At 43.9% G+C, this 23016-nt stretch overlaps 2 protein-coding genes across 7 annotated transcripts in view; one reads left to right on the plus strand and one right to left on the minus strand.

Moving 5' to 3' along the window:
- Positions 1–391, plus strand: part of MAP3K6 (mitogen-activated protein kinase kinase kinase 6) — a 70279-nt gene extending 69888 nt beyond the window's left edge. For both annotated transcript variants that reach the window (XM_081961915.1, XM_081961916.1), the window contains exon 29: positions 115–391. In XM_081961915.1, the coding sequence (XP_081818041.1) occupies positions 115–199 (85 nt within the window). In that variant the 3' untranslated portion in view covers positions 200–391. The remainder of the gene's footprint in view (positions 1–114) is intronic.
- Positions 392–930: 539 nt separating this feature from the next.
- SYTL1 (synaptotagmin like 1) overlaps positions 931–23016 on the minus strand; it is a 65897-nt gene continuing 43811 nt past the window's right edge. For all 5 annotated transcript variants that reach the window (XM_081961937.1, XM_081961934.1, XM_081961933.1 and 2 more), the window contains exons 9-15: positions 22412–22578; positions 20232–20334; positions 18648–18809; positions 6859–6937; positions 6446–6545; positions 2312–2517; positions 931–1376 (exon numbers count right to left, since the gene is read on the minus strand). In XM_081961937.1, coding sequence (XP_081818063.1) covers positions 1231–1376; positions 2312–2517; positions 6446–6545; positions 6859–6937; positions 18648–18809; positions 20232–20334; positions 22412–22578 — 963 coding nt within the window. In that variant the 3' untranslated portion in view covers positions 931–1230. The remainder of the gene's footprint in view (positions 1377–2311; positions 2518–6445; positions 6546–6858; positions 6938–18647; positions 18810–20231; positions 20335–22411; positions 22579–23016) is intronic.

The raw sequence follows: 23016 nt of genomic DNA on the forward strand, positions 1-23016 counted from the left end.
AGCACAGGAAGCTGCATTTTGTTCTGTTGGATGTTACTTTCGACCTACCCACAAATGTTCATTTCCACAGCCGTAGAGATGCCGGTTGTTTAATCGGTTGTCTTCTCTTTGCAGAGGGGGAATGGTGTGCCGTATCTGGAAAGCCATCATGGACCACCGACAAAACCTGTCCCAGCAGCAGCAACGCCAGCAACCGTGAGAAGATAAAGGAAAGGATGGAAGCCTCCGATTTTTGGGGGGGCAAGGCCACAATCTCTGGTCGCCTGTCCCATCTTCTCACCAGCAGTTGAGATATGAGGCTGGAAAGATTTTCTAAGTGGTCAGTCCTCATATTGAGGTCAGATATTGGCTTTTTAATCTTTCCTTGGCCCAGGAAAATGACCAATTTTTTTTTAAAATCATCTTCAGAGCAAACAGATTTGGGGAGAACCTCACAAAGGCTGTGAGAAAGACTTTCAGCTAAATTGAGCGATATGCTTCATGGACTGAGAAAAAGCAGAAAACATTTTCTTGCTGTTAAGTCCTCCCACCAAAAAAGGACTGAAGAATGTTGTGATACTCCACTGTTATTTAGAGAGAGGCTGCTCCAGGATCAGGAGTTCTCTGTTGGAGCCTCATCTTGGCTACTGAGATCAATTCGCCGATTTTGCTCTACGTCTCCTCCCCTCTTCCAAGCCTGCACTCTCTAGCACAAACCCAGCAATGCAGCTGTAGGAGTTGGGTGTGTGTGTGTTAGTGAGAGACACTGCGGGCCAGGCTCTGAGGGACCTATAGAAAGTAAAGAGGACTTAATGGGGCTGCTTACGTTTCTCTGGATTGCTACCAGGAACGAAGTTGGGGTGCGCAGAGACGTTTAATAAAAACAGTTATTTAAAAATATAGCATGAATCATTGACCATGTGCATGGAGGATACTGGAAATGGGCAAAGGTCACCATAAGGCAGTTTATTTCCTTGAAATAAAGTGGGCGTTCTGTGGAGGTTTTTCACAAGAGTTGTGTAGAAGCCACACAATGTTCTCCTTAAGTCGGTAAGAGGAGGCAGACTTCACATATCAACACAGTTATTATTCTGCCTTTGTCCCAGAGGCCTTAGCTCTTCTCAGCATCAGGAACCTGATCCTAGGAAAAAAAATCCAAGGAGGCTGTAATGAGGGCCTCCTTAAGGTTACAGTCATCAATTTGCCACCAGACTGATTCTTCCTGATAGCAGAGGAATCCTCAGCCAAAAGCTAGGATGAAGTCCTTGAAGTTAGGTTGGTCCTCAAGGGAAGAGTAGCTTCCACCCACTGTTGAGGTCGTTGGAATACCATCTCCCATGTGTGGCGCTCTTCCTCTGTTGAATCCATCCATGGGACTGGTAAACCATAGCTGTTTCCTGCATTAAAAGCGCAGTCTCCAGTCAGATTATATTTGATAAGCAAAAGGCAGCAGGTTATTTTGCAGGCAGGTTATCTGATTTCTAAAACAAATTTCTCTAGATGAGAACTAGTACGACACAATACAGAATGTCACGGTTACTCCTAGGATCAGGGCATACAATTACATCCTCAAAGACCCGTGTGCATGCAGCACTGGCTATGGAGTCTTCAAAAAGGAGTTGTAGACCTCCTCTTATTCAATTCACTACCTCTAGGGATGTGGAGGCTCAGTGGCTAAAACACTGAGCTTGTCAATCAGAAAGATTGACAGTTTGGTGGTTCGAATCCCTAGCGCCGCCCAATGGAGTGAGCTCCTGTTACTTGTCCCAGCTTCTGCCAACCTAGCAGGTTGAAAGCATGTAAAAAATGCAAGTAGAAAAACAGGGACCACCTTAGTGGGAAGATAACAGCGTTCCGTGCGCCTTTGGTGTTGAGTCATGCCAGCCAAATGACCACGGAGACGTCTTTGGACAGCGCTGGCTCTTCGGCTTTAAACCGGAGATAAGCACCCCCCCTAGAGTCAGGAACGACTAGCACATATGTGCGAGGGGAACCTTTACCTTTTTAAGGATGTGGGAAATTTACTGTTCCCCCTTTATGTCATCTTGATTTGGGGAATGGGGGGGGGGCATTGGCTAGTTTTCCAAAACATTAATTCTCGAAACTATGTGATTTGAAGTAGCATTATATTGTAGATGACATTTATTTTGGGATTGGGTTACTGCTCTAGAACAAGTAGGAGAGTTAATTTCTGGAAAACTTGACAGAATTACCCCAGACTCAAACGGAACACAGGGGGAATGGAACATGATGACATTCTCCAGTGTTCTCTTTCCAAAATAACAGGCTTTGTACCTCCATCCCTCCTTCTCTTAATGCTTTGGTTTCTCACCTGTGCCAAGGCTCAACCGGATGCCTCCAAGCCGATGCTTCGAAAAAGTCTCCCGGTGCCACACAGTGAATTCAGCACATGCCTCGGCTAAGTCCTTAAGCTCAAAGCCATCATAGACCATCGTGTGATTGAAAGTGGGGTTGAGATTCTTTTTCACAATTCTGGTCTTCTGGCGGCCCAGCTTGGTGTCATCAGGAAGGATGTAGCTAAAAGAGGATAAAGGAGATCAGATGGCTATTTTTGAAGTTTCAACCTGAACTGGACAGGTAAAAGTTCTTCCAATTTGGAAGCTATTCTTTTAATAATAGCCAAGCTTCCAATTTCCTGGTTTGCTGTTATCAATCTAATACAGGGCAAACTGAGCTCTTTGCATGGACATTTAGTCCACTGAATACAGTCCAGTAGACTTTTTCAGGGAGGGCTGAACACTTGAGAAATTAGAGATCAAACTAACTGATCCAAACTAATAACATCTTTTATTTAACGAAAAGAAAGGGGCCAATCCATAACCATCTGTGCTTAATCATCTTCTGTGAGTCTGCCTACGTAATTGCTCCTTATGTTTCTCAGCCCTTCTCAATCTAGCATCAGGGACAAACTGCCTTTGATCCTCCCCACTGCTCCATGCCTCAGGCGCCTCCTGGTGGCCAACCAGCCTCTCTGGTCCTTGGTCTGAGTCTGAACCCTGCCCAGGGTCCTCCACATCGTCCAGAGAAGATTAATATGGTTATCCGAGTCCATCAGCAGCTCAACCGGATCCTGCTGGGCCACAATATACATACATACATACATACATACATACATACATACATACATACATACATACATACATTCAACCTAAAATGTAATGTTCATTCTGGTCACATCAGATTCCATTACCTTTCTTTGAAAGGTTGACCCAACAAATCACAACAAATCACAACTGTGTGACTAGTTACATCTAAAGAGAAGTGCCCATCCATTGACAAGGGTGTTTAAAGGGTGTTCACTGAGTCCAGAGTTTAAAATTATTCAACTGCACCATTGCGCAAGCACCCTTCAAGATTAGCATTCTATGTCATGCAGGAGCCCCATGCAATAGACACAGATTACTAGGACACAATGATGGGAATTCCTTAATTGCACAATACAGAGACAGGCTTAACCATCATTTCAACTGGGAAACAGAGCATCCTACACCAAACCAAGTCCAAAAATGCTAGAGAATTCCTGGAAGCCTGACAGTCGTACAAATCAGCTATCAATGGTCATGTAGAGATAAACAACGTCTACTTGCCATTTAAAAGACAATTTAAAAAAGGAACAAAAAGACCAAAACACCTCCCTGCGGGAAATAATACCCAGATAAAGAGAATTAAAGATCAAGATTAACACCGGACAACCAACCAAATTTTAAACAACACCCCAATCAAGAAAACTATCAACAACTCAAACAACAGCCTAATAGAGCAACCACCAAGAATACTCATCAACATAGACAGGGCAAACAACTTGTATGTAAAGAGAGAGGAAACTCCACTCCCTTTCAGCACTGATGTTGTTATCTACTTGGGTAATGAAACATCTGCAAGAAAACAACCAAGCTCTGATTGCCCCAAGGACCTCGCAACCATGTCTTTCCCCCTTTTTGGCCCAAATGAGTGGGGGATTTTCTGTGTCCCCCCGGCATTGGGTGAAAAGGAATTAACAAACGATCGGCATGCTCTTCTACAAGACTTCAGTACTTATTAGTTAACTGTCTTTGGGGCGATGATGAAATAGAATAAGGTCAGTCTAGAAATTCCTTCTTTCCTAGTGTTTTTACCTTCCCTCTTATAGGTGTATGGGGTTAAATAGGGCAAAAAGGGTGGAGGATGAGTCAATCTCCTCCAGTACTGACTGGATCAGTGACGGCAGACCTTTTTTACAACCATGTGCCGGCCTGCGTGCCGGAAATGGCACGCAAAACCATCCCGCGAGGAAGGTGTGGCCTCGCTGGCCTTCGCATGTGCAGGAGCACCGAAACCCGGAACAGTAGTTCCATCATGCGTGTGTGCACCGGCACCCGCATTTATGGTTTCCGGCATGGGCGCGACCAAACAGCTGGCCATCCGGCCACATACGCGCAACAGAAACCCAGAAGTTCAGATGCCGGTGCACGCATGCTCGCTAGAACGCTGCTCTTCCAGATTTCGATGCTCCCACTCATGTGGAGGCCAGCTGGCTGGCGTGCGTGTGTCCACAGGAACCAGTGGTGGTTTTCAAAATTTTTTAGAACCTCTTCTGTAGGTGTGGCCTGCTTTGTGGGAGTGGCTTGCTGGTCATGTGACTGGGTGGGAGTGGCTTGCCAGCAATGTGACCGGGTGAGAGTGCCTTGGCAGTCATGTGACTGGGTGGGCGTGGCCAACTTGTAAAATGTGGTGAAACTCACTTAACAATGCTCTTGCTTAGCAACCAAAATGTTGGCTCAGAAACTCTGGCATTTGAAGCACGCAAGTCTTAAAGCTGTCAAGTTACAAGATCCTTGCACCCCTAAACCTTTAGAAAAAAACTCCAGGGGAGTTCAAACTTGACAGCTTTAAGACTTGTGGACTTCAACTCCCAGAATTCCTCCTCCGGTCATGTTGGCTCAGGAACTCTGGCATTGAAGTGTGCAAGTCTTAAATCTGTCAAGTTACAAGACCCTTGCACCCCTAACCCTTTAGGAAAAAAACCCCAGGGATGTTCAAACTTGACAGCTTTAAGACTTGTGGACTTCAACTCCCAGAATTCCTCCTCTCACTCTTTATCTTGATGTGTGGATGGGCGGGGTGGGTGGGGAGCTGGAACCGGTTCTAAATGGCACTGTAGATTTGTGGAATCTCTTCTATAGAAGAGGTTAGAACTGGCAGGAACCCACCCCTGACAGGAACATGGAAGAGGAGCCAGCGAGGCCGTGTGTTTCTCGTGGGATAGTTTTGCGTGCCATTTCTGGCACACGTGCCATAGGTTTGCCACCATGGGACTAGATCATCATGGATTCTCTCCTCCCCCAAAAATAAAGGGAGAGAGAGACAGACAGAAAAATAGGAACAGCTTGTTTGCAAACACTTATGGCAGATATGTTACGTCATAAGAAGCCAGCTACTACTTATCATCAGAGCCTCCATGGCTGTCTCATGCCACTCACTATAGTGCCATGATGGGGAACCTATAGCACACGTGCCACAGGTGGCATGCAGAACCATTTGTCAGGGCATGCGAGGTGTTGCCCTGTCAGTTGGCCAGCACACATGCACGCTCTGGCCAGCTGACTTCGGCCTTCTTTTGAGGTGGTTTTTTGCCCTCCGGAGGCTTCAGGAGGCTTCCTGAAGGCTCCAGAGGGCGAAAAATGGCCCTACAGACAAACCAGAAGTTTCTTCCAGTTTGCTCATAGGTCTGTTTTTTGCCCTCCAGAGCCTTCAGGGAAGTCTTCTGAAGGCTCTGGAGGTCGAAAATCAGCCCTACGGACAAACCAGAAGTCACCATTCTCGAACTTCCAGGTTCCCCGTAGGTCCAGAAGCTCCTGAGGCCTCCGGAGGGCATTTGGGGGTGGGAGGCTGTTTTCGCCCTCCCCAGGCTCCTAGAAACTTTCTGGAGCCTGGGGAGGGCGAAAGAACAGCGGCAAAGAGGGGGAGGGGCACACACATAACATTATGGGTGTGACACGCTGGCGCATGAATCCCCCTGTGCTCCCCCCGCTTTTGGCATGCCAGCCAAAAAAGCTTCACCATCACTGCTGTAGTGTTTACTCTGGCCAGTTGGGTCACGTAAACACAATCAGTGTGACATCTTTTTTTTTTTAAAGGAACCTCTGAATAAAGTATCACCAGCAACCTCTATAACCAACTACAACCCTTCAAAGTACAGATAACACTTTAAATACGTTTGTTTTCCTGTTGTCCAAAAAGAGTTTTGCAGAAAGAACAAGGGGAGAAGAAATATATTACAGGTCTTTCTGGTGAGAGAAGGAGAAAAGGAGAGACAGGGAGACAGAATGAATAATTCTGACTGTCCTACTGAGAAAGGCAAGGGACATCTATAGACACATGAAGCTATGCCATACTTAAAACCAGCCTGGCCTTCAGTGTCTTAGCCAACCTAAATCTTTCCCCATTACTAGAGACTTATAGTTACCATTCAACAAAGGCATCTACTGTGGCTCCCCACCGAGATACAAGGTTCTCTGCATTCTTGACCCACATATGGAGTTCTCCGCTGGGAGGAAATCCTGGCTCTGAAATAGAATTGTGTTAAGAAAGGGGACTTCTAGAAGACGTACCCTCCACCCTCAACACAATACCAACCTCTAGTTCAATACCCCTCCTTAACCAAAATCACCCAAAGATTAATCACCAAGGTCCCTTCCAGTCTTATGACTCTATGAAATACTAGTTTTATTCATTCTCGTGACTCTATTTGAGGTCAGTTGAGGATATGTTTTCTTTGGGAGTCATAAGGGTGGGTATTGCAGAAGGAATGGATATTTCCATTCCAGTCTGAAACCATAGCAGGTAAAGGAGAAAATCCCAGGGATCTTTAAATCTCACCTTCTGATCCAGCTGGAATAAATTTCAGGGCCAGGTTGAGTTTACCATGGTTGGGGACCATATCTGGTGAAGCAGGAATCTGAAAAAGCAAAAAGGAGAAATTCAGCCAACAGTAGGAATGCAGGAATGTGGTTATGAGTTCCAAAGTTCCTTCTTTCTAGATCATTCATTCATTCATTCATTCAATCATTGAATTCAATTTATTGTAGGCAAAGACCAGTACAGATAATAAACAAATAAAATTTAAGGCAGAATTAAAATACATTTGTAAAATAACCTAAAGGTAAAAGTTCCCCTCGCACAAATGTGCTAGTCGTTCCCAACTCTAGAGGGCGGTGCTCATCTCCATTTCAAAGCCAAAGAGCCAATGCTGTCCGAAGACGTCTTCGTGGTCATGTAGCTGGCATGACTAAATGCCGAAGGAGCACGGAACGCTGTTACTTTCCCACCAAAGGTGGTTCCTATTTTTCTACTTGCATTTTTACATGCTTTCCAACTGCTAGGTTGGCAGAAGCTGGGACAAGTAACCATTACACGGTGCTAGAGATTCAACCCACCAAACAGCCAACCTTTCTGATTGACAAGCTCAGCATCTTAGCCACTGACCCATTGCATCCCTTAAAATAATCTATCTAGCAGCTAATATGGAATATCAAGGATGTAGCCTATGCTAAATTATAATGTAAACACTAAAATTATATTAAGCATGATATCTAAAATTTACTGTATAACTCTATGAAAACACTGCTCCAAAAATGGTTGTAGGTTTGCAAGAACTCCAGGCAAATTGCACAAGTCTCTATTGATGCTTCTAATTGCATTATATAGGTTATGCCCACAATATTGCATTGCTAAAAGGCAATTTTATTCAACCAGGCATTCACTGAAAATATTGGAATTGTAACTATGGGAGGGTATGTGGAAGAAAGGGTTGAAATATATTGAATTATCATTTTAAAGAGAACTTTTATCAAATGATGTATCAGTCCGGGACAAAGAATCAGGACCATACATACATTAAGTTCCCATTCAGATTTATTGCTCAAGTCTATACACAAATATCTAGTCAACTAATGGTCAGCACTAAATTGGCAGTAGATGGATTCAATGGAATTCAAAAGAAGTTGGACCTGGGAGCTTTTATGAACATGAAACAATTCTAGGCTAAGTCCTCCCATAACTCCACCTCCAGGCTCTGCCTCTTCTCCAACAGTATCACTGGTATATGGCACTGGATAAATTGTCAAAAGTGTGAAATGCACTTGTTCCATTTGTTGGAAATGTAAGCAAACCAAAGGAACATTATTTCATCTTTAGTGGACATGCCACACAGCTAGAAAATACTGGGTTCAACTATGCATGTTGATGCAGAAGATTTAAATGTGAATGTACAATTCAAATCAGAGGCTTTGTTTTTGGTCTTAATGGACAAATAGAAACTTATCATGGAACTTTGTTTTTATACGTGATAATGGCATTTTTATATGCTTAAAGCTGGAAGAACTTAGAAATACTCATAACAGAAAAACGGATGATGAAGCTGATAGAATTGGCAGAGATGGAAAAAACTGACAGCCTTGATGAAAGAAAAGACGAAATTTGACGAATTTATTTCTACTTGAAAATCATTTTTTGGACTTTTTGCAAGAAACTGAAATAAATATTAAACTTTGGATACGAGTTTCATGTATTTTTTAAAATCTATATTTGTACCAAAGAAAGTTGGAAGTCCATCTTTTTCTATCTTTTTTCCCACGCTACTCTTCTTACTTTTACCTCTTTTCTTTCCTGAGCTTTTTTATTCCAAATCTTTTTCCGATTTTCTTTTCAGTTTGTAGAGTTTTTGAAAATCAGTAACATTATATGAAAGAAAACATTGCAATTATGTTCTCAGAATCACCACCCAACATTGGGATTCTGGGAACTGCAATCCTAGTGTATCTGTGCACAGGGATACAGTTTGGGGGGGGGGAGGCTGCTGGGGACTATTATGGAAAATTTGAAGGGGACTCTATGAGAAGCCCTAATTAGCCCTGCCTAATGGATAGGCTGGAAAGCTGGGGATATGGGAGCTGTCCGGGGACAGCTGGTGCTGATGTATACCCAGAGCTGGGGCACAATGGATATGTGCATGCAACGGTGAGGTTTAACAGCAATTTTCTCCCTCTGTTCTCTGGTCTTTCCCCAAGTAGATCCTCAAGGAGCAGCTTTACATGGCAAGTCAAAATTATAAGGGTCATATGTGTTTGTCCACATGTGCAATATTGCTCTGGGACAACTGCAAACACATGCCCTTCTTTACAATTTATATTGTTTTATTTAGTTTCCTAGTATGATTTGTTGATTGCTTATTTAGTATCCTATGTCTATCACTAAGTGTTGTATCATAGGATTTATGATGAATGTATTTTTATGATGCTTATGATCATGATTTATCACTTGTTCCTTGTATGTGCACTGTACACTCTTTGTGTGTCCAATCACACTTGGCCAATAAAGAATTGAATTGAATTCTATTATTCTGTTCTACTATTCTATTCTTCTTTTCTATTCTTCTCTTCTATTCTCCTCTCCTCTCTTCTCTCCTCTATTCTATTCTATTCTTCTATTCTATTCTTCTATTCTTCTCTTCTCTTCTCTTCTCAAGACTGCTCAGACAGAACAAAGAATGCAAGGCTATCTTTGTGAATCAGGTAACATTTTCTTAATATATAGCACATCAATGACAGAAGTTATGGAGTTTCTTATTGAGGCTGACTCAGTCACATAACTATGCAAGCAGCATCCAGCTTCATCTCTGTCCTCCTATGCTTGCTTGCTTGCTTTATGGACCTTGTTTTTGTCTCTGGCCAGTGGACGAGTGATCTGGGAATAGGGGATCTAGACACTATTCCCCTGTCATGGTCGGATCACTCACTTCTCCGGCTGGACTTCCCTGGTGCTACCCCCCGCCGCGAGGAGGCGGAACTGGAAGGTATTAGATGGTTCCGCCCCAAGCGCCTGATGGAACCGGATAGGTTCCAGACGGAACTTGGGCCACCTCCTGTGGACCTGACCCGCCCCCGAGTAGAGGACCTGGTAGTCGCTTGGAATAGTGCGGCTACCGGGGCCCTAGACCGGGTGGCGCCTTTGCGGCCTCTCCTGCGGCGAAGAACCACCCTGGCACCTTGGTTCACCGAGGAGCTAAGGGTGATGAAACGCCACAAGAGACGCCTAGAGAGTCGTTGGAGATCCTCCCGCTCCGAATTTGACCGAGCACAGGCACGAGCCTATTTGAAGACGTACCTTGTGGCATTAAGAGCGGCCAAACGTCAACATTGCGCCGCTCTTATTGCGTCTGCAGATAACCGCCCTGCCGCCCTGTTTCGGGTGACCCGTTCCCTCTTGTTTGAGAGACCACGGGAAGCCCCTCTACAGGGCAGAGCAGAGGAGTTTGGGAATTATCTACAGGACAAAGTCGCTCAAATCCGGATGGGATGGACCCCTTTCAGTGGTTCAGTAGAGACGCCCGTTGCGAGTCTTGAGGGACCGCTTTGGGAGGAGTTTGACTCGGTTGCCATCGAGGATTTGGACAGGTTACGTGGACGTCTGCGACCCACCACATGTTTATTGGACCCGTGTCCCTCCTGGCTTGTACTGGCATCCTGGGAGGTTACGCGCGACTGGCTCCTGGGCCTGGTGAACGCCTCGTTGGGTGAGGGGTCTCTACCGGCCGCCTTGAAAGAGGCGGTGGTGAGGCCCCTGCTCAAGAAGCCTTCCCTGGACCCAACGGACCTAGTCAATTATCGTCCAGTCTCCAACCTTCCTTTTTTAGCGAAGATTGTAGAGAGTGTGGTAGCACAGCAGTTCCCACGTCACCTGGAGGAAAATGATTATCTAGACCCGCGCCAGTCCGGCTTCCGACCCGGGCACAGCACGGAGACGGCCTTGGTCGCATTGGTCGATGATCTCTGGAGGGCCAGAGATAGGGGTTGTTCCTCTATCCTGGTCCTATTAGATCTCTCGGCGGCGTTCGATACCATCGACCATGGTATCCTGTTGCACCGGCTAGAGGGGCTGGGAGTCAGAGGCACCGTTTTACGGTGGTTTGGCTCCTACCTCTCTGGTCGGACGCAACGTGTGTTGACAGGGGAGCAGAGTTCGACCCGGAGGTCACTCACATGTGGAGTGCCACAGGGATCGGTGCTCTCGCCTCTCCTGTTCAACACATATATGAAACCGCTGGGCGAGATCATCCGTGGTTTTGGAGTGGGATACCATCTGTATGCTGATGATACTCAGCTATACATTTCCACTCCGAACCACCCCAATGAGGCCGTCGAAATGATGTCCCGGTGTTTGGACGCCGTACGGGTCTGGATGGATGGCAACCGACTAAAACTCAACCCTTCCAAGACGGAGTGGCTGTGGCTTCCGGCCTCCCGGTTCAACCAGGTGCTTCCATCTCTGGCCATCGGGGGCGTCCAACTAGCCCCCATGGAACAGGTGCGCAATTTGGGCGTCCTCCTGGATACCCGGCTGTCCATGGATAACCATGTAACAGCCGTGGCAAGGGGGGCGTTCCATCAGGTCCGCCTGATGCGCCAATTGCGCCCCTTATTGGACCGGGATGCCCTACGCACAGTCACCCATGCGCTAGTGACGTCTCGCCTGGATTACTGCAATGCTCTCTACATGGGGCTTCCCTTGAGATGCACTCGGAGACTACAGTTGGTCCAGAACGCGGCCGCGCGGGTGATTATGGGGAGGACTAGATACTCCCCTGTAACACCTCTCCTGCGCGAGCTGCACTGGCTGCATGTGGTCTACCGAGTGCGTTTCAAGGTTTTGATTATGATCTTTAAAGCGCTCCATGGCACAGGGCCTAGTTATATGCAGGATCGCATCCTGCCCCACACATCCCTACGACCAATTCGCTCACACAGAGAGGGACTTCTCCGGGTGCCGTCCGCCAAACAGTGCCGGGGGGCGACACCCAGGAGCAGAGCCTTCTCTGTGATGGGCCCAGCCCTATGGAATGACCTCCCCCGTGACATCAGGATTATTTCCGATCTCCGCTCCTTCCGTGTACAGCTGAAGACCCACCTCTTTCAACTATCCGGCCTGGCTCAATCGCAATCGTAATTTTCCCATTCCTCCAAACTGTTTTGTAAATTGTTCTTAAATATTAATTTTATTGGGTTTTTACAATTGGGGTATTTTAAAGCAGATTTTTAACTGTCTATTGATGTAATTTGCTTCCTCCTCCGTGTATGTATGTGTGTTGTGTATGTATGTACGTTTGGTGTTGTTATATATTTTTTATGTTATATGCTCCATTGTACGCCGCCCCGAGTCCTACTTGGAAAGGGAGCGGCTAATAAATCCAAATTTATTATTATTATTATTAATTGCTATACCATTAATCATCTTCCTGCCTGCATTAGAATTGCTTCTCCTAATAAGAAAGTATGACTATACCAAGCCTTGGCCAGGTACCTGACATTCCCCAAAGAGTTAATCAAGGACTTAATAAAAAATAGCACCTTCTGTTGGCTAGGCAACCTTGATCTTTTTTTCATTGTCTTCAGATCCTCTTCTGCAGACAATCTATGCCAATAACACAGATCTGATGTCATGTCATTCTCCTCCTGATTTCTCTCTAATCTCAATCCTCCCAGATGTCCCCTTTACAAGATACAATATTGATGCAATATGTAAGAGTTGGCCCAAAAATGTCAGGAAAAAGCTATCCGAGAGGACATTGTGATAAGATTTTGGTCTTACGCAAAAAAACAACTCAGGTGTAAATTATGAAATATGGTGATAATAGTGTTTGGGGGTCATCAGATACAGGTTCTTCCACACTTACCATATTTTTGAGAGTATAAGACACACCTTTGTTCTCTCAAAAAAGAGGGTGAAAATCTGAGTGCATATTATACACTGAATACAACATTTTTTTTGCCTCCGGAAACCCTGCCCCCTTCACCAAAATGGCTGTTCATAGCCCTTAGGAGGCTTTCAGAGTGCTCCTGAGGTCTGTGGAGGGCAGAAATGAGTGAAAAGTGGGCCAGTTTTTGCTCAATTTTGCACCACCCCCCCAGCCCCCAGGAGCACTCTATAAGCCTCCTAAAGGCTATGCATGCCATTTTTTTAAAAAAAAAAAAACAGGTCCGTTTTCATGAAAAATGGGTCGATTTTTGCTAGTTTTTTGCCCCACCCCCACCCCTCAGGAACACTATACAAGCCTCCTAAAGGTTATTCGTGCCCCTTTTTGAAAAAAAACAGACCCGGAGGTCTGCAGGATATAAAAACTTTTTTTTATTTGCCTCTTCAAAATCTTGGTGTGTCTTATATTCTGAAAAATACAGAAAGTAGCGAGACTTTACAATGGAGGAGAGAGATGCATCAAGTTTGTCAACTTATAAAGAAAAATAATATTAATTATAGCTGGGGCTATCCAGTTTTTTTGAAATTTCCATATGGAGGAAGATTTTATAGAGTTGAAACAAAGGAGGAGGCGATGGAGAAATTAAGGGAGCTCGGAATCATCAATAAATAAGAGTTCACGGAGCAGACGCAGAAAACGAACGAGATGTCGAAATTCTCAAGAAGGGAGATGGAGAAGAAGAAAGAAGATCCACGGGAGAAAGGGAGGCTGGATGAAGCAACAGGAGTTACAAGTTCACTGTAGAGACAGCATATAAATAAACTCATTTTCCGTGATCTTGAATTACCCTGGAAATTGTCTCTGTTCAGCATTCATGACTGTGTAATTTCATCTTTGCTTGCTAGTCATTTTCTCTTAATTTCTCTTCCCTCTCGGAATCCAATTTCAACATTACTAACTTCCCGTTAGCTTCTTAGACCATTTCAGCTTCCCTTCCCTAGAGAGATTATCTCTGCTGAAAAAGCCAGGAGTTTCCTGGCTTCAAATTATCACAACTATAAGTTTGTCTGTCTAGGGGGAACCTGTTGCAAGATGGCAAATAGCATCTGCCTTCTCTCTTCTGTCACATCCCTGAAGATAATATTCCTTTAGGCAGCGGTGGGTTCCGGATTGTTTTACTGACGGTTTGTTGAGGGATGCGCTTTGGCGCGTGGGTGCTTGATGAGTGCTACATGCGCTTGATGCACAGTACTAGAAAAAATGCTTCTGCGCATGTGCAGAAGCAAAAAACCAGATAGCGGCACCTACAACGCCGCTGATAGAACCAGTTCGGAGGCGTGGGCAGCCAAGTTACTACCTACTCAGCCGAATCGGACCGAACCGATAGGAACCCACCTCTGCCTTTAGGCTGGTATTTGTCGACTTCAGCAACTTTAAGATGTATGGACTTCAACTCCCAGAATTCCTACCTACAACCAACATTTGCCATTCCTCCATTTCCTTTTTTTTTTAACCACAGTAATTACCAATCCGTAAGAGGCCTTTTGCAATCTTTTTATGCATTTCAGTAGGACTGCGGAATACGGGTAGTCCTTGCCCCATTTTATGACCTACCTTGCAACCGTTGTTAAAAGAATCCCTTCTTAAATTAGTAATGTAGTGGGGAAGTGAATCTGGCTTCCCCAGATTTTGCTTATCAGAAGGTTGCAAAAAATGATTAACATGACTCTGGGACACTGCAGCCGTCGTAAATATGAATCAGTTCCCAAATGTCTGAATTTTGACCACCTGACCCTGGGGATGCTGCAACGGCCATGGGTTAACGTCATTGCCCAGAGGCTCATTGGTTGCCATCTCCCCTCCTGGGAAGAGTTTGATAGCTCCTGCTGCCTTAAGAAAGTTTAAAACATTCTTCAAGATCCATCTCATCCTGGGCGCCCTTTTTTTTAACTATTACCATCTGGCAGACGGTACAGGATAATAAAAGCAAGGACAAATAGGCTGAAAAACAGCTTCTATCCCAGGGCAGTAACCATATTAAATTCTACGGTATAGTGCAACATTAATGCAATATCAGGGGTTTTCAATTCAATTGTATAGATTGTGAAGCCTGTGTGTTTGTGTTTTATTTTTATAGTTGTAATGTGCACTGAAGATGGCATTTGATTTCATTGTACGAGGTCAGTGACAATAAAGTAAAATAAAGTAAAATAAAGTAAAGTAAAGTAAATAAAAAACGATCATATCAGTTTTTCCAGTGCCGTTGTAACCTCAGTCACTAAATGAACTCTTGTTAAGTCTTCTTAACCATTTAAATATGGGCCAGCCGTGTGCAGCAGCTGCCAAAAAAGTCAACACAGTTCTAGGCTGCATCAACAGAGGGATAGAATCAAGATCACGTGAAGTGTTAATACCACTTTATAATGCCTTGGTAAGGCCACACTTGGAATACTGCATTCAGTTCTGGTCGCCACGATGTAAAAAAGATGTGGAGACTCTAGAAAGAGTGCAGAGAAGAGCAACAAAGATGATTAGGGGACTGGAGACTAAAATATAGGAAGAATGGTTGCAGGAACTAGGTATGTTTAGCTTAAGAGAAAGAAGGACTAGGGGAGACATGATAGCAGTGTTCCAATATCTCAGGGGTTGCCACAAAGAAGAGGGAGTCAAACTATTCTCCAAGGCACCTGAGGGTAGAACAAGAAGCAATGGGTGGAAACTAATCAAGGAGAGAAGCAACTTAGAACTGAGGGGAAATTTCCTGACAGTTAGAACAATTAATCAGTGGAACAGCTTGCCTCCAGAAGTTGTGAATGCCCCAACACTGGAAGTCTTTAAGAAGATGTTGGATCGCCATCTGTCTGAAACGGTATAGGGTTTCCTGCCTAGGCAGGGGGTTGGACTAGAAGACCTCCAAGGTCCCTTCCAACTCTACTATTGTATTGTATTGTATTGTATTGTATTGTATATATAAAGTTGTCTATTTCACCACCCGCAAAGAGTAAGATTGCAAAACAGGGCAATAGTCTGATTCTAGGATAAGATTTCACCATATACCACTTGCACTCTGCATTGAACCAGAGACCCTCCTTCACAATTTGCAGTGGCTCTATGACTCAGCGGTCTTTTCCACTTCAAAGAGCCACATTTGTCTACCCACCTACACAAAATTAATTCCTGTCTCGGCATGACCTTCAACGGAAGCAGAAAACAGTCGTCTCTACTGCTTCCTATGGTTGCCAACTGAACTTAATTGGAGATCAAATTTCAAAAGTTAAGTGAACCAATGATTCCCTGAGGATAAGAATAGAATTACAGAGTTGGAAGGGATCTTGGAGGTCTTCTAGTCCAACCCTCTGCTTAGGCAGGAAACCCTACACCACTTCAGACAAATGGATAAGCTAAAAGACGGCCCAGGGATTCCAATCTTCCTCCCCGCAGTTACGTATATAATTCTAATCAAACCTCTCTAAGATTACGCTATAATTCCCTTCTTTCTATAACCTTTTCTTTCCAATCCTCCAAACCGAAAGTCACAATATGGTTTTCTTTTTTACGCAAAAAAAAAAATCCATAGTTTCCAGGCATTGATGAAGGTCAATAATGATCTTCCTCTAACCCAAGACGTCAATGTTTCCACCTCAACAAGTTCTGTCAATTTCACTAACTATTGCTCTATAGTGGTAATGCCAACTATTTCCATCTTTGTAACTAAAATAATCTTGCCACACTATTTATATAGTACAAAAGAAAAACTTTCCATGACTCTTTTTTAACTGGGTAGCCATCAGTCCTAAATGTTCTGGCTTCAATTATATACTAATCTTTGAAAATTGTCTATCAATGTGTATATGGCAATCCATTTTTAAAGCTTTTTTACATGTCCCCCAAGCATGGTAAAATTTCCCTTTATGTTGTTACATTTGCAACATAATTCTGGAATGCTTTTATACATTCTAGAATAGATAATTTCTCTCTCTCTCCGTCCCTCCTTCCTTCCCTCCCTCCCTCCCCCCCCCTCTCTCTTTCTGTTATTTCCTTTCTCCTATCTCCTTTTTTTTGACTCTCTTCCTTTCTTCACCCCTTTTTTCACATTTAATACATTGTTTTCTTTGAATATATTTCTCATTGTGTATGTAAAATCTTTTAATAAAAACACTACTTTTACAAAAGAGTGGTGCTTGGATCGCTACTCATTCCCTTTTCCTCAGTGGCTCAGTGGCTAAGACGCTGAGCTTGTTGATCAGAAGATCAGCAGTTTGGTGGTTCAAATCCCTAGCGTCGCATAACAGAGTGAGCTCCCGTTACTTGTCCCAGCTTCTGCCAACCTAACTGTTTGAAAGCATGCAATAATGCAAGTAGAAAAATAGGAACCACCTTCCTTGGGAAGTTAACAGCGTTCTGTGTGCCTTCAGCATTTAGTTGTGCCGGTCACATGATCATGGAGACGTCTTCAGACAGCGCTGGCTCTTCCGCTTTGAAACGGAGATGAGCACTGCCCCCTAGAGTTGCGAACGACTAGCGCATATGTGCAAGGGGAACCTTTACCTTACCTATATTGTTTTCTTTGAATATATTTCTAAATTGCATATGTAAAATATTTTAATAAAAAAACTACTTTTACAAAAGAGTGGTGCTTGGATCATTCCTCATCGCCTTTTCCTCTCATGTTAAACTTTTAGATTTAGACCTATGGAAAGGGACATGGTTGGTTTTTACAGGTATTCCTTGACTTACGGCTACAACTGAGCCCAACATTTATGTTGCTAAGTGAGATATTGGTTAAGTGAATTTTGCCCCGTTTTACAACCTTTCTTGCCCCCGTTGATAAGTGAATTACTACAGTTGTTAAGTTAGTAACACAATTGTTCAATGAATCCGGCTTCCCCATTGACTCTGCTAACCAGAAGGTTGCAAAAGGGGATCACATGACCCCAGGACACTACAACCGTCATAAATATGAACCTGTTGCCAAGCATCCAAATTGTGATTACACAACCATAGGGATCCTGCAACTGTCAAAAGTTTGAAAAATGGCCGTAAGTCACTTTTGTCGGTTCCGTGATAATTTCAATCACTAAATGAGCTGTTGTAATTCTAGGATTACCTGTATTAGAATAGAATAGAATAGAATAGAATAGAATAGAATAGAATAGAATAGAATAGAATAGAATAGAATAGAATAGAATTCTTTATTGGATAAGTGTGATTGGACATACAAGGAATTTGTCCTTGGTGTAGATGGTCTCAGTGTACATAAAGAAAAATAAAATACATTCATCAAGAATCATAAGATATAACACTTAGTGAAAGCCATAGGTTATTAATAAGCAATCAAATCATAGTGAGAAACAATCAATATAAATCATAGTATAAACTGACCTGGCAATTGGCACCTAAGGGCTATGAACAAGCAAACGAACCTGGCTGCAACCAGGATTTTGGTTTAGTTGGCATGCAGTGGGAGTCCAAGCATGAAGGGTTATTCAATTAATCGTGGTCCAAAAAGGAAGGACTAACTAAGCCATGTGTGAAGATGGTCAGAAGGAAAGAAGGAAGTATTTTGGGAAAGCATTTATTTCCTTGTCATCAAGATGGTAGGCTTGTACTTGACCTAAATGACTTTTCAAGCCACTGATAGAGAAACTCAGAGAATACAACCGCTCTCCGTACAGAATCAGTTAGGTTAGCAGAGCAGAACTAAAACACCCAAGAGAAAGCTGTAGCATCTCACTTTTCCAGGAGGAAGAAATTCTGATACCCACTTTCATGGAGAATTAGATATCTAATCTCCATCACCCGCATATGAAACTTCCCCTTCTGTTGTTATACAAGGAGAGATGCTACAGATGGTTCGGGAAATGAATACGAGGACAGGCATTTTCCCCCATCATCAGGTCCAATCGGGGTCACTCACCTTGGGCTGCAGGTTGAACCACTTTGGACCTGTGTTGCTCCAGTCCCAGGTGTTCAAGGCCATCTCCACTTCTCCCAGGAAAAGGTTTCGGCCCAGTGAATCATGATGCCAGACGGACAAGTTCAGGATCCTCCCCTGGAGTTCAGCCCTTTCAATCTTGTACTATAGATCAAAATGGGTGGAAAAGCAGGAGAAAAGGGAAGGAGAAAATATGGACAACTTTAGGGGACACTCCAACTGTCTTCCTAATGGTCGTGTAGAGCCTAACTCTAACCCACAACCTTTGGGGCATCAGGGAGCAGTTCCAAGAAAAAAAATGTTTTCCATGAATCGTGGTGCAGGAGAAGGGTGTGGTTTTGTGTGCTACCTAGTGCAGACGAAGCTTCACTTGCTTACATGGCCCAGTTCCCAACAGGCTACGGACTGTTACCGGTCCGTGGCCCAGGAGTTGGGGAACCCTGATGTAGAGCAACTGTTCAGAAACATCTGAAAGACAGTGTCTTCCCATTCCTGATTCAGGTAGCAGAAAATAGTGAGTATCTTCCCCTTAAGTGTCTCTTCTCTAACCTTGATATATTTCTAATTTTATCATGTAGGGTAGGAGTGGGCAGAAGATCAGGATTATGTCTTAGCTAGTCTTCCCCATTGACTGGAGGGCTTCAGGAAGCCACATAACCAGAAAAGATGAGACTGAATCTTTTAAGCTTCTTTTTCCTTTGTTCTGAGTGGGCAATCAAAGAAGGAATGGGACCAGGTGGCCATCAGAAGCTCTGATTTTCACCTTTATTGAGAGGTGAGATGGTTTTAAAATTGGTGGCAAAATCGGAGGACTGTAAATTGGGAGATCTCTGCACTCCATCGGTTGCTCATCTCTACTACAGCATGTGTGTCCCAGGCCTTTGCTCATCTTCCTGTCTATAAGTAGTCCTTATATACTTATGACCACAATTGAGCCCAAAGTTTCTGTTGCTAAGCAAGACAGTTAAGTGAATTTTGCCACATTTCAGAAATGGCTTGCCTCTGAAAAGCTACCGAATCTCTCTACCAGGAAATGTCTGCATTAGGAATTCCAGGAGGAAAGAACAGAAGCATTTGAAATGTGGATTTACAGGCGGCTGTTATGTATAAGCTGGGTTGACAAAATCAGAAATGAGGAGGTGATAAGCCGCTTGGGAAAGCCAAGGGAAATCATCAAAACCATTAAAAAAACAAAAGTTATAATATTTTGAATGTGTGATGCGACACCCGGAAAAATACAGCATTCTTCACTTAATCCTCCAAGGAAAGATTGAAGGTAAATGAGATCCAGGCAGAAGAAGAACATTGTGGCTTCAAAATCTTAAGGGACTGGCTTGGACAAAAATCAACAACAATTTTTTGTGCAACTGTTGATAAAAATAGGATCGCTAACATTATTGCCAACGTCCGATGATGGATATGGCACAAGAAGGAGGAGGAGGAGGAGGAGAAAGAAGAAATGACTTCAGAAGGCCTGAAGGCTCTTTCCTTGGAAAGGTGACTTTGGACACAACTTTGCTTTTGATTAGTAGGAGCTCACATCAGAAGCTGCTGCTTCTCCCTCACCTTAAGAGTCTCATTAAAGATAGGATCTAAACTTCTCTTCTTGACAGCAGTTTTCCTCTTGCTGTGATTGGATCTGTCAGGAAGCAGGTAGGTTTTGACATATCTGGGTGGGCGAGAAAGGCATTACAAAGTCAGTGTAAGTCACCATGACAGTCTTGCCCTAATTTGGCACCTGATGCCCTGAAATGAGGTTTTAATCATCCGAGACATTTCTGTAAAATACAACGTTCGTATCACCAATGATGTACAAACAGGTTTGTATAATGGCCTCCGGCCAATCACGTTTGATGTCAATTTGCAGACAAGCAATCCATTTACAGGATTTGTTCGAGCTGACCTCCTTTGCCTAAGTATAGCATTGTGTAAAATTTATATTACCTCGTTATGCAAACAAGGCCAACTTATGCAAATGAACTCCTGCAGTTTTAAACCGGTGCAAAAACGATCAAAATATCCAGATTTAATTCATTACAGGTAGTCCTCAGCGTACGACCACCCTTGACCCCCAAAATTTACATTGTTAAGGAAGACGTTTGTTACGTGAGCCTTGCCCCATTTTACGACCTTTTGCCCCAGTTGTTAAGTGAATCACTGCAGTTGATAGGTTAGTGCCATGGTTGTTAAGCAAATCCAGCTTCCCCCATTGGTTTCTGCTTGTCAAAAGGTGGCAAAAAGTGATCCCATAATCTTGGGACACAGTAACGGTCGTAAGTATGAACGAGTTGCCAAGCGTCTGAATTTTAATCGTATGATCATGGGGCTGGTACAAAGGTCGTAAGTGTGAAAAATGGTCATAAGTCACTTTTTTCAGTGCCTTTGTAACTTTGAATGGTCAGTAAATGAACTTTTGTAAGTTGAGGACTATCAGCCATGTCCTCATGGCCCATCAGTGCTGGTTTTTTAAAAAGCTCTTAAAGACATGGCTGTTCACCCAAGCGTAGGTGCCAGGATATTACTCAAACCTGTCACTAAATGAACTGTTGTAAATCGAGAACTATCTCTATTGTAGGAATGTCCAAGTCCAGATTTACTCAAGTAAAATACAGTCTGCTAAACGGAGGCCTGTTAAATCAAAGTTTGCGATTCTTTTATCTATACAAATAAAGAAGCAAGAAGCAATGGGTGGAAACTAATCCAGGAGAGAAGCAACTTAGAACTGAGGAGAAATTTCCTGACAGTGAGAGCAATTAATCAGTGGAACAGCTTGCCTCCAGAACTTGTGAATGCCCCAACACTGGAAGTCTTTAAGAAGATGTTGGATAGCCATTTGTCTGAAACGGTATAGGGTTTCCTGCCCAGGCAGGGGGTTGGACTAGAAGACCTCCAAGATCCCTTCCAACTCTGCTATTGTATTGTATTGTAAATCTTTTATAACTATAACTTTATATATATGTGCATTTATATTATTTCATACATTTTTTCCATTCTATATATAATATTCTATATATTCTATGTATAACAGTCTTTACTACATTTAAGTCGTTTTGTATAATATTTATTTGCTACAGTCTATCTCATATTTCTATCTTTTAATCATTTTCCGGTTTTGTGGTTGTCTCTTGATTTGTTGATCTTTCTTCCTTTCTTTTTTGCTTTCTTGCTTTTTCACAACAGAGATGTAAAAAAAATGAAATGTGTTGCAAAGATGTGTTTGTTTGTACAAACAAAATTAAAAAAATTTAAAAATCAAAGTTTGACTCAGTGGTGGGATTCAAATTTTTTTACTACTGGTTCTGTGGGCGTGGCATGGATTGGTGGGCGTGGCTTGGTGGGCGTGGCGGGGGAAGGATACTGCAAAATCCCCATTCCCTCCCAATCAGCTGGGACTCAGGAGGCAGAGAATAGATGGGGGCGGGGCCAGTCAGTATTTACCGGGTCTCCGAACTACTCAAAATTTCCGCTACCGGTTCTCCAGAACTGGTCCGAACCTGCTGAATGCCACCTCTGGTTTGACTATGGCAGGGGTGTCCAAACCAAGTCTTAAAGTTCCCAGGTTTGGACACCCCTGGACTATGGCATCATCCTACTTGCAGCAGCACAAGTCCCTGGAAAGACCTGAACCGCTTCTATCCTTCCTAAAATGTGAGGCGCACATCCAGATGCCCTCCAGCCATGCAAGGATGTGGCCACTGTTGGTCTGCAGCTAAGAAGAACCAGCCCCCCCCCTTCCCCAAACGTACGGGTCTGACCGCTGTTTTTTAGCTTCAGCGAGATCCCGGCACTGGATGACCTGGACGTGGAACTCCTTCTTGGAGGAGTCGTAGCGCAAGGAGAACTGGACGCAACCCTGGACCTCGATGCTCCCGATATCATTGTCGCTGAGCATGCTCGCCATACTGCCACTCATCTGCCGTGAGAGGAGAACGGTCAAGGAACAAGAAAGAGAGAGGCCGATTACCAAGGGAGGTCAAGGAACAATGTTTTGCCACAAGAGGGTGAAAGTTTTCAAGGAAATTGGAAACCATACAAAACTGAACACGGTTCAATAGCTATGCTGCACCCAGCCCAAAACAAAGAATTGCTTACTGTAATTGCTTCCCTCAGGAGGAGGGGGGAAGGGACAGGAGGGCAGGGGAGGGGAGGAGATTAGAGGGAGGCGGGAGGGAAAGAGAAGGGGTGGAGGGAAAAGGAGAGAGGAAAAGGGAGGGGAGAGGAAAGAGGAGAGAGCAGGGGAAGGAAGGAGAAAGGAGGGGAGGGGAGAGGGAAGAGGAGAGAGGAGGGGAGGGGAAAAGGAAGAGAGGAGTGGGATGGAGAGGAGAGGAGGGAGAGAGGAGGGGAGGGGATG

Source organism: Natrix helvetica (assembly GCF_964273705.1).
Source record: "Natrix helvetica genome assembly, chromosome: 9".
Classification (NCBI taxonomy): Eukaryota; Metazoa; Chordata; class Lepidosauria; order Squamata; family Natricidae; genus Natrix; species Natrix helvetica.